Source organism: Lepidothrix coronata, unplaced genomic scaffold (genome assembly GCF_001604755.1).
Source record: "Lepidothrix coronata isolate B3197 unplaced genomic scaffold, Lepidothrix_coronata-1.0 Scaffold110, whole genome shotgun sequence".
NCBI lineage: Eukaryota > Metazoa > Chordata > Aves > Passeriformes > Pipridae > Lepidothrix > Lepidothrix coronata.
The window spans coordinates 2,896,316-2,908,444 of NW_016690290.1; the positions used below are offsets into that span (position 1 = coordinate 2,896,316).

The window sequence follows — 12,129 nt, forward strand, 5'->3', positions numbered from 1 at the left end:
ACCCAAGTGACCCAACTGGCAGCAAAAGAGCACAGAAATAAGGAAGGACTCACCAGGTACTGGGTCCCAGCTGTAAGTCTCCTGTTCACATTTATTAGGATGGCTTTAGCTTGACCAAATCAAACACAAGCACACAGCTGCATAAAGAACGTCCTCAACAAACACAACTTTTTATTTCTGTAGAAAACACAATACTTTTCAGGAAGGTCCAGCTTATCAAACAGCAGCGTGCATGTTAATATCCATAAATACACAGGGTTACAATTTAGTGGGAAAACATTTTTTTTAAAAAAGCTTTCAAGTACATAAAATAAACATAGTTAAAATTGGACTATTCTTTCCACATACCTGCCTCAGAGAGAAACATTTCCCAAAAGGAATGAACTTCCAGCCATCATCTGCCAACAAATCTCTCCACTGGACACAAGCTGCAGGAGGACATGAAGATGGGCAGGACCAGAGGGTTAATAGCCAGTGTTTGAGATCAGGAGCAGATTTACCCATGGCAGTTCAGTCCCTGTTCTCTCAACTATCAGGATGGGTGTAGTGTGACAGTTATCCAGACAGCACGTTAAGAGAGCTGCAAGAGGTAGGAAACACCTCCTTCCTTCCACCTTCAGGTCCCAGGAAGGTTAATGCTGTACAACTTCATTACCCACGACACTGTGGCAATCCCGTGACCCTGGGAGGCATTTATTAATAGTCACAGAAATGAGAACATGGCCCCACAGGCATGGCACCAGTGCTGCCAGGCAGTAAACACAACTGACAGACACACAGCTTATGGAAAAAAAGCTGCTGGATGCAGGCAGCCTCTTGAGTAGAAGGAATAACGTCTACAGATATGGAAGAATAGCACAACGTATCACAGACTTCCTGAAGATTTTCCTGCCAAGACAGCAACAACAGAGAGTTATAGTATCATTTAAATAAAACACCAGTTTAAATGAATTTGAAAGACATTTGCCACGTGCAGGAAGCCAAAAGGCTGATCCTTATGTTACCAATTCTAATCCATTCCTTCTACTTTTTGTCCTACAGGAGTTTAGAGACCTCTTACATCACTAAACTCTTTTATGAAGTTTTACAAACTGAGGATTAAAATGTAAATCAGTCTCCGAGAGAAGAAAAAGGCATCTGAACAACAGATACTCCCTGATCTTGCTCTACATGCTCTCATGGTTAAATCAGACCTGTGCAACAGGGGTTGTGTCCCATTTCCAAGCCATGCAATGGCAGGGATCCCATGATTCACTTCAGCTACTGCAAGTGCAAAGGGCAATTCAAGTTTTCCTACCAGTCTCCAAGACAAAAATTAAATGTTTGCTAAAAACAGAAACATTTAAAACTCTTTAAACAATTTAAACCAGAACAGTTCCTATCAGAACATTATTTTACACGTTTAAAAAAAACCAAGAAACTCAGGCTATTAAATAAGAATATACATATCTTAAAAACAGAGGTTTTTTTACATTACAGCCAGAAGTGTTAATTGTCCTATTTTCCAAGGCAGGAATATTCATAAGTTATTTCTTTGAAGTGCCTCACAGAGGTTTTGGTTGGCATCTGGTTCCTCGGTCATCACCTCCACAGCCTCCCACTCGCCCGACCTACTCGATTTCTTGATGGCCTCCACCACACTTTGCATGTACAGACCATCTTCAAAAGAGGCTGCCATAGAGACAGGTTTATGGTCCCAAGTCCGACGGTCTTCCTGGTCCTGGAAAGACTGCCGCAGGGCTTGCACCATGTACACCATTCCCTTTAGGTAAAGCAGCGGGATGTCTTTAAAGCCCTTGTCCAAAAGGCCCTTGTTGACACTCAGCGAGTCTGTAAACAGTAGTTCTTCTTGGAGCGCGGTGTTTTTTTGCCCGTACAAGTCCGTCCCACGAGCTATGAGGCGCCCAGCGGACCCAACAATCATGACCTCGTGGATGAACGACCCGGGCATGTTGAAGTTGAGGGTCACAGTGCAGCAGACCCCCTCGCTCATCAGCATCTGGAACACGCAGAAGTCGTCGCTGGTGACGTGGCGGATCCCGCTGATGGCCGTGTTCTGCTTCACGAAAGTCTTGAGCAAACCGTGCACCTTCTCGGCTCTCCTGCTGATGAGGTGAGTCAGGAGGTCGATAATGTAGGTGCCCATGGTATGCAGGCCCCCCCCTCCCATCAGCTCATCACAGATCCAGTTGTACTTGTGGCTGAGCAGGCTGCCCCCGTACACCCGCACGTCGCAGATGATCACGTTGCCCACGTAGTGCTCCTCTATCAGCTGCTTCATCTTCACGAAGGCGGGCAAGAAACGCAGGACGTTGCCAACGATGCTCATCAGCTTGGGGTAATACCTGGCAGCCGTGACCATCCTGAAGGCATCCACGGAGGTAGCAGCTTTCTCACAGAGCACGTTCTTCCCTATTCCTGCAGCACAAATGAAAAAAAAAAAAAAGCACATATTTAGCACATAGGAGTGAAACACGCTCAGCTGCCCAAAGGTTGTCAAGAAGTTTTTAAGAGTCAGGCTTTCCTGCTACAATTTCAAAGGCAGGGATCTGGGAACTAAAATGGGAATGCCAAGTGCAGCAAGACTCAGTGATGCTTCCCAGATGCTCCAGTTGCAGAGCTGACAAAGTCCCACAGAGGGAGGCTCCAAATAAACAGAGGATTTTTACATCATGAAAGATAAATGTCCAAATGGCACCACGTGGCATCAGAACAAAACACAGTTTGTGTGCTGTGGTTATAAAACTACTTGAATACCTGCACAGCCAGAGGGGAAAAAAAAAATCATGTACCCTACAGGGAAGGGGTGAGGGAAGGGGAGATTTGATTTTCATTTTGTATTTCACCATCGCTATGAATATATTATTTTAAATAGATTTATATATATATATACTTTGTATTAAAGTGTATATATAGATATTACATATATCAAAGACATTCTTATATAAATATTCTGTGTACAGAACACAAGAATTAGAAATAATGTTTAGGTAAGTGGACTGTTTTAAAAGCATTTCTAATTAGAAAGCAAAACATTTTGGTCTGTGTGTGCAGCCTACTCATACAATCAGACAAAAAGTAACTGAGTTACACAGACAAGAGCTGCCCTCCCAGGCTGACCCACTGTGGCTTTATTGCTAGTGATGCACTTTGCATTGTGCTCAGCCTGAATCGATGAGGGCAGTCGATAATTCAATTTTTTTAACTTTAAAGCAGAAATAAAGTAATACAAACGAGCATCACAGTAGAAGCTTTAACCAATTCCTACATCTGGAGCTCTGCTGGTATTCCCTTTCTCATGACAGGGCTTTACTTTTCCTGTTTTTTTTCCTGTCCTATATCTGTTCTGATAAAATACTTATCTAGACTTTTTTCAATGTAACAACCAAGGTTATACCTAGAAGTCTCCAGACATTTCCTGGTGATGTCAGACCTGAAGGTCAATCACATCACACCACAGTTTGTGCCCAGGAATTGCAGGAATCACCGCACACAGTGGTGTGAAAGCTCCTCCTTACCCAGGAGCAGACTGTGCTCCCTGCTCAGAACAGCTTTTAATAGACTCCCAATGAGAAGATACCGACACAGGCGCTTAAATTGGTCTCTCACACGCGAGGGGAAGGCAGATCCCACAGCGCTCTCGGTGCTCCACCTCCCGGCTGTGCCCAGCCAGCCTTTCAGGAACCCTCCCAGCGGGCCAGGGGCCAGCACACTCCCCTGACACACCGTGCCCAGCCCAGCCGGGGGTCAGCTACAGCTACTGGAGACTCAGAACTCCATTTCTAATAGACACAAGCAAAATCCAGTCAGAAAACAAAAAGTCTACAAGTCAGAAAAACCCCTAAATCAACATGAGTCAACAGCAGCTTTAATGAACAAAGGCTAAGGTCAAAATCCCAGTGGACACTCTGACTCCCCCACTGGTAACCCCCCATTTCAGGGACCATTTCTGACTCCCCTGTCCCCAGTCCTGCTGCTGGGGTGAGGCACACCACTCTGTTCAGTATTTTGCAGGGACAGCTGAAGCACTTGGAGAAGCATCTGGAGCTGCTTCAGTCCCTGGTTTATCTGCCTTCTTGTTTGCATGGCACTTGTCTCTAGCCAGGTTACAGTAAAGTACAAGCAAACAGAGAAAGCAACAGGATGTTCAGAGCACCCTGAGCAGATCCACAGTCCTCAAAGCTTGCAGAAATAACACATGGGGTACAGCTCTGCAGCCAGTGCTCTGCCAGTGCCACTCTCCCCCTTGCACAGCCCTGGGTCCCTGCAGTGGGGGATGGAGAGCAGGGAGAGACCCCCGTTGTGCTGCCTGGGGACAGCCCTGTCACACTGAGTGGTTCATCACCCCGGGCTGCCCTTGCTCTGCTGCCCGGCCTCACCCTTGCTCAGTGCTGTGCTCGTTGTGCCAGCGCAGACTGAGCCACTTCAGGAGCTAAAACTGGCTGATGCCCTTTTTTGGGAGGGCAGTCAGCACATCCACAGCTCGGCACTGCCCACTGCATTGCCAGAGTGCCAGGACAGAGACCTGGGTACACCACAACAGCTCTGGGACAATCCTGCAGCTGCCATCAGTGGGACATCCCTCCTGCTGTCCCCAAGCTCACAGAGATGGCTATGCAGCAAGGACAAGGGCTGAGCTGAAGGTGGCTACAAGGTTCCTTACCTACATAATGGCCATGCCTTTTGTTTTCCAAGGCAGAGCAACTTACATCCCTCAGCCTGTTACTATTGTTTTGGTAACGAATAATCTGAACTTTGTACCATATTGTCTTCCTAAACCACAGCTGCAAGATTTTCTGTTGAGGCCCTCACCAGCCAGGAGACCTGAGAGCCACCACACGGTTCTGGTGCTCCTCAGAGCCCTCTGTGAGCCAGGTAAGGTCACCAACTAGGCCCACTTTGGTAAAGGAAGCTTCCTCTTTCCAAGCAGGAAGGTTAAATCAGCTCACAGGTGGGTCTAAGCCCACAGAAAGGGCTGCAAGTCCTGGAAGGAAGGAGGTGGAGCTGTGGAATTGTGTTTCCTCACCTCACAGGCAGCAAGCAAGGAGAGAAGCTCATCACAGGCTGCCCTGATGAAATGCCTCAGGGTCTGCTCTGTGCACCCCTTGGAGCAAACCCCATCTGCAGGGAGCACATCAGCTTCTGCAGACCAGCACTCCACTGAAGTTCTCCTGTTTATGGCTATTCAACTGGCTGTTACAGTAAGAGGCAGGGAAAAAAAAGAGAGAATAAAAGGTCACCATTGCCAGGATTCCTCAAACAAACCATCTACTCCCATCCATTTGTTGGCTGGGCTCTGTACATGCAGCAGCATTAGCTTTAGCAACCTGAAGAAATTTTACTCTGAGGACTTGTCATGTTCTGCCTGAACTTCATTTCACAGGACAAATACCCCATATTTTACACTCCACTCCAGCCAGTAATTCCACTCTGTTCTCACCTCATGCAATGGTAGGTACATTTAACTGTGGGACCTGAACCACAACACAGACATTTTGTGAAATTAATTTAGTTCCTCTGAGATCAAAAGAAGCACAAATTTTAGGAGAGCTTCTTGCTTTGCCTGTTGTGGAGATAAACCATAAGATTACATTGATTTTAATGTGAATTACTATCCTCTGGGCTTTGATCTGTTCTGTCTGGTTCATGAACTCAAACCAGTGTCACTGCTTTGTCCCCATCATGCCAAAGTTGTACCTAGGCTTGCTCATGGATATCTGACAGTAAGAAACTTATGCAAGCCAACTGCACAGCCTAGAAAAACTGGGTCTCTTTCTCCTGCCAGGAATAAAAATGGAAGCACATTTTAAATTTAAAAAAAAGGTATAAAATTGTACACAAATAAACAATAAAAATGTCAGCACTTTAAAACAAACCTCAACAAAACAAAACAAATCACAACACACAAGACCATTATCATTCTACCACATCTAGTCTTTCCTAAAGCCCAGTCTCTTGGCTAGTAAACACTGATCTGTAATACACAATTCACAGCCAATAATTCTCTAATTATAACCATCACTGTATCAATCTCAGCTTCCAGAGAAAATGTACTTGCCATCTTTGGCCCTACCCTAGTTCTGTGTTCCTTCAGAACACACAATGACATCAAACCACCCAACACTGGCTTGAAATAAGTCACGACATACTTGGCAGCAGATCTACAAATACCACCACGAGGAACCTGGAAAGCTGAAAGACAAGGTCAGCATCACACTGGGTCTGAGCTGCCTGCATCAGTTTGCAGATCAGAACAACTCAGGACAGATGAAGTGAAGAGTAAGTTACCCTTTACTTTTACATCCATCCACTGCCCCAGCTTTTTCAGCTTTCCACTTCCTAAAATTGCAGTCAAGCACACATACCACCTCTGCACTTCTGCACCAGCTCTACCTCCCTTTCCTCTTCTGGATAATGCCATCTTACAGGCTGCCAGCCCTCAAAGAAAGAATCTCAATCCCTTTTAGTCAATAATTCAATCCTCTCCTTTTAGCCCACTTGATCATCAAGAGCCAAAAGACCTAGTGAAATGCTATTACCTAACAAATGCTTAAAAGAAATCCTAGCATATCTAAAGAGATAAATTCTAACTTACAGTTCAAATATTAAAAAATCAGAATACCTTAAATTCAAAGGTCAGTACTTTAACGAGGTAAACAAACAAATCTAACAATATAAAAAAGAAAAGAAGGGGGAAAAAAAGCCTGAAATCTCTCTCTGCATATCTAAGTGGCATTGCAAATGTTTGTGCAGGGAGTTGCTTACTTCCAAAAGAAATTACTGTAGAGCAAAGAGGCTAAGAACAACAAACCAGCCTGCCTCACACGGTCTGAGAGATTACCTACCCTAAAATTAACCCATGTGGATCTCTTGTAAACACAGTAAAAATATCACCCTTGTTATTTTCAGAATTACATGCAAACTGACACCCACGCTGTGCTACAGGAGAGGACATTAACACTACAAAGTCACACTGGAGAATTAAGAAATGTCAGGATGCCTGGGCAGTTGGCTCCCCCCTCCCTGCCCAACCAGTCTGGGATGTCATCCCTTCTCTCCCACATGCCTTCACCCAGCCCATCTTCCTGCATTCCTCCTGCTGTCCCCAACATCTGCCCTCCTGTGTCAGGTGGAAGGATTCCTCCACCCGGGACCACACCAGTCTGCCATGGACATGGATGTCCCAGCTGAGCTCCGGGTGGTGGCCAGGGTCACAGCTGGAAACAGCAAGTCTCTCAGATCCTAACTCACAAGATTCTATGCATGCAAACATATTTTTCAAAGTCTTTCAGGTTCCAAGTTTGGTTTTATTTGTGGGGAAAATAGAAAGGAGAACTGAACAACCCTCCCATCCCAGGCAATTCTCGGTTTTCTAGAGCAGAACATGGGAAAATTAGAAATTAATTAAACAACTTAAGTTGTTTTGTTTTGGGGGGGTTTTTTTGATTGCTTTGTTGTTTCTTTTTATGAGCATGAAAACATTTTACCTTCTCGTTATTATCTCTGATACAGCTGATTTTTATTAAAAACTCCCTACCCTAAGTTCAGCCTGAAGAAGACATGAGATATTTCAGCCCAATTGGTTCAAGCAGAGCTATAAGCAATTAAAAACAGGATTTTTACAAAAAACTTAGGTAACCTTTCTCACTGACAACGCTACCAATTCCACACAAAACCTCTAGCACTGCATTTGCCCGTTGGTGCAACCAGAATTGTGCTGGGGTAACACCTTCAAATTTCAATCTGCCAACGAGCTACAGATTTTTGGTCCAACTCCAAAGATGAAAAGGTACCTAGAGCCTTCACAGCAATCTGCCGAGTCAGTGGTGGGGGGATATTGATGCAAACCAAATCCACGTCCTGGTGCAGCAACACATCGTCGGTCCGGCTCGTGTAGAAGGGGATGTTCATCTCCTCTGCCAGCTGCTTGGCCTCCTCTTCGGTCTTCCCCCACAGCGCCTCAATGGAGAAGCCTTCTGCCCTCAGCAAGGGTACCAGGACCCGGGCAGCGCTGCCAGTTCCAAACACACCCACTCCAGGGAGCATTTTCATCCTTCATTCATTCAACCATCAGGGTCTACACGTAGGCCTTCGGTAGGATGTTCGGTTCCTCAGCTTGCTGCCCATCCGCAGTTCCTAAAATGTGAAAAGTTTTTAAGTCACTCAGCAAAAGGCACATATTGGTACCAAGCACATCTAGCCCGAATGCCACCTCCTGTCCTTTGTACAGCATTCTGACATCCTAAGAAAAACCCAAACCCCCAAAACCTGCAATCCGTAGAGACAACAGCATTAAGGGACAAGTTTAAAATGCTGTAGTAGAAAAACCGTAAGAAAGCAGCTTGACAGAGTCTGAGCATCTCCTCAGCTTCAAAACTCAGCACACAGACAGACAGTAGCACACGGGATAAACCAGAGACAGCGAGGCACAAACTGGGAGCAACAGGAAGCACCGGGGGAACAGGACACAGAGTCTCTCGCACCGGCAGTAAAAGCAGAGCTGTTTTAGTTGTGATGATGTAAGTCCCTAAATGAGAAAAAGGTTTGTGAGATGAGGTAATATCTTTTATTAGACCGATTGAGATAGCTGGAAATAATAGGCTTGCTTTGGGGCACATAAATCTTTCTTCTAAATTAAATACACAAGCTGAAAACAACTACTTGGACCTTAACAATTTTATGGCAAATTGTTAAGTCGCTCCAGAGAACATCTAGGAAATATGTCCTGTGGGGAAAGCCTGGATTCACTGTGCTTGTTTTGCCTGAGGAGGAGAATGTTATAAGGAGAGACACTGTCAGTGTTTAAATACACAGCAAACTGCTTTCCAAAAAGGAAAAGGGCGCTCCTCTGTGTCCACTGTGGGCAGTTAAAAGCTTTACTTAACTTGGGACCATTAAAAATATCTCCTTCTGCCCATGCTATTTAATCTCCAGGAATGCAGGGTTTGAACAGAATTATGATATTCTCTACACATTTGGTTAAGTCACACTCCTTTTGTTCTTTTAAGTATTTCCTGGTAAATTAATTCCTTTGATCCCTACTTGCCGGTCTGTCTTAGCACAGCTTCTGGCCACAACTGCCCAAACTGCCTTTATAGCACCAACTTCAAGGACAGATGTCAGAAGTCTCCTCAATCTGTGACGCCAAAGAAACCTACAATCCAGCTTTTGTTCCGAGCCTTTCTGAATTCTCATCTACTACACCCACTCTTGACCTTTTTCGAATTTTTTTTTTTCCGAAAGAAAAACATGACGAATTCAGTTTTCGTTAGAAGCTCACAATGAAAAAGCAAAGACCACGTTTAAAAAGGGAACTGGTACCAGCACCAGATCAACACCTTTGGGAAAGATCCCCACAAGCAGCAAGAATCACGAGCTGTTTCAGAAAGAGGTTACTCACCTCCCTGTTCTAAGATACTCTCATTAAGTCACAGCACGTGAAAGCAAATCCTGACACAGCCCTGGGCAGAACCAGCACACAAATCAAACTGCTCACAGGGCAAGTGCTTTGTTTGCAATCAGCATCTTGTTAGTCTGGGGGTGCCCACACTGCCCAGCATCTGTTATATAAATGCAACTGCAACCCCGACTGAATTTCTAGGTATTGTTGTAGTATAGACACGAAACTAGGAAACAGAAACAGCAGCACTTGAGAGTATTTATTCTGAAAAATGCACAAATGTTTACAGATGCCATAAAATGGCTTATAAAATATTTACTTAATTAATTCAGTAGGTTTTTCCTTATTCTGTGTGATGCAGTGTTTGCAGTGATCCTGTCTTTGTCAGTCTTTATAAAGATGAACGGAGTTCATTGGAATAAACTCCTTTTTATACAACATTTAGCAGAACACTCAAATATGCTACCAATCAAGATCAAAAGGATCTTGAAAATATTTACTATTCTACATAAAAGGGTGAGATCCTGGGATACTGGCAAGGAGGATGGCTTGCACCCAGGCTTGTTTTATATAAATGACACAAATAAAAATGAAATCTTGCAACTGGATGGACAGCAAGTGTAACTTTTGAAGTCCCCACACATCTATATTTGGCAGTTTATGGGCTGGAAGAACTAAAAATGCTTACAGTAGAAAGAGCATCCTCTTCTTTTTGAAGAGACACAAAGCAAGGTGGAAGAGAGACCAGGAGAGTGTGTGCCTGTTTGCACCACATTGCACAGATGTGCTCAGCAACGTCACACACAACGTGACAACACTTTAGAAAAGGTTGATTTCTTTGAAAATGCTCTAAGAGCACAGCACAGCATGTGCAGCAGGAGATTCCTGCTACTCAGATAAGCTGATTTCAGTAACAGTCACTCATTTTAAGTGTTATTTTTTCCTGTGTTCTATCCAACTGCCCCTTTAAAAAAATCTCAGGTGGAATTCATTTTAAACTCACTTATTACCCAAATGTGATGTGCTTCTGCACTGGTACCACTAAGAGCTATTGGCACAAACACATAAAAGCTGCTGATTTACTGCCATGGACCAACTTCTGATGCTACAAGAACAGCACTGTGCCACCACAGAAGTTCCCAGAGCACCATCCTCTGGAGCTCAACATGCACGTCTGGTACTTCCCCCTCTCAGTGGGGGGAAGCAGAACTGGGAGTAATTCAGAGGAGATCAAAAGCATCAAGATCTTCTCATAAGGAAGCCCTAAGAAAGAAAAGATGCTTCATTTTGGAAGAGATGCCACAGGTAATAAAGTCACCAGTGGCTTTGGATGGAGAAAACATGAATTTTCACTGTCCATCACCATACAAGAGCATACCAAATAGAGCTCAGAGAAGGCAGGAACAAAACAATTTGAAGGAGGTAGTTTCTTGCAGCAGACTCTGGTAAGCTGTGAAGAGCCCTGGCCATGCAACAGGGGCACTGTTTCCATCCAGCTGGTCATTGCTGCTGAGTTTGCAAAGAAAACAAAGATTGTAACAGCAGCTGTACAACTAATAAAGTTGCTACTGGTTGTGACATCCTCACAGACCTTAAGAATGCAGGAGAATCTCTGACAGAATCTACACGGGAACTACACAGGTTTTCACTCTGAAGCAGGGCTCTCACACCTGTGATGTTACTGCACTGCAGAGACCTCCTGTGAACAGAGGTGCTGCCTCAGAGCTGTCAGTTCTGCACAGAGAACAGCGAAGGTGACCGAAATGCTTGTAGAAACCGAGGGCATCACTCTGTAAGCCAGTGAGGTCTCTGCAGGAATAGAGCTGGGAGAACTTCCCTGGACCATTCTGAGAAGCTGGAGGTCACCTCCATGGCATGGAGTCATTTTTTCCTGTCAAACTGTTCCTCCAGCCTTCTGGCACAAACGTACCTGAGGCTCTGCATGAAACGGTTCATGTGTTGATGTCAGAGACCGATGTGCTTTCGATACTAAATGTGCTTCTACTGCAGTGCCAGCGGGTTGTGTGATGCCCCACGAGCCCCCAGCCCCACGCAGCTCCCGCCACACCTCGAGACAAGCCCGGCAGAGCGCCCCGTCCTTCCTAGCCTGGATGTGCAGCAGGAAAGGCCCCGTTCCTGGCATACCACTTCCCCCAGGGACCGCCTCAGCCCAAAGGTGGCAGTGGGGACCACGCCGGAGACAGCAGCAGCCGGAAAATCCTGGACACCAAACCGGCCCTCCCACGAGGCTCCTGGCAGGGCCGTGGCAACCCCGGGGATGCCCCTGGCACTGCCCACGGGGCTCTGCATGACCGGGGGTGCGGGACCGGACCGGGCAGGGCTCACCTGACCTCACCTCACCTGTGGGACAGGGCAGGGCTCACCTCACCTCACCTCACCTCCGCCCTCACGGGGCTGGACGGATCAGGCCACACCTCACCCTCCCGGCCCACCCGCAGTTTGTCCCACCGAGACTCCGGGCCCCTCCCAGCCCCGCGCCCTCGGGCAGGGCCGTGCCCCCCTCAGGGCCCGGCGGCCCCGGGGAAGCGGAGGAGCTCAGGAGTCCCTCCCGCCCTTACCTGTGCCCGGCCGGGGCCGCCCGGGTTGTCCCTCCTGGCGCATCCTCGGGCCGGGCGCGCTCCCGAGGCGGCCGCGCGCTCCCGGGGCGGCGCCCCTGCCCCGGCCCGCGCATGCGCGACAGCCCAGCACCGCCCCACCCCTCCGCCGGG

General features: G+C 46.5%; 1 protein-coding gene across 5 annotated transcripts; it reads right to left on the reverse strand.

The window, feature by feature from the left end:
* Nucleotides 1-71: 71 nt before the first annotated feature.
* On the reverse strand, nt 72-12,069 carry GFOD2 (glucose-fructose oxidoreductase domain containing 2). 5 transcript variants are annotated; one of them, XR_001876311.1, is made up of 4 exons: nt 10,779-10,906; nt 7,794-8,136; nt 349-2,418; nt 72-177 (listed from the first exon to the last, which is right to left on the reverse strand). XR_001876311.1 is itself a non-coding variant. In XM_017824298.1 (3 exons), the coding sequence occupies exons 2-3, from the start codon at nt 8,050-8,052 to the stop codon at nt 1,520-1,522; spliced, it is 1,158 nt and encodes a 385-aa protein (XP_017679787.1). In that variant the 5' UTR covers nt 8,053-8,136; nt 11,980-12,069; the 3' UTR covers nt 72-1,519. The 5 variants fall into 5 exon arrangements, 4 of the variants coding, with proteins under 4 accessions (XP_017679787.1, XP_017679786.1, XP_017679788.1 ...); XM_017824298.1 differs by lacking the exon at nt 10,779-10,906 and adding an exon at nt 11,980-12,069 and having other exon boundaries at nt 72-2,418; XM_017824297.1 differs by having other exon boundaries at nt 72-2,418.
* Nucleotides 12,070-12,129: the final 60 nt, after the last annotated feature.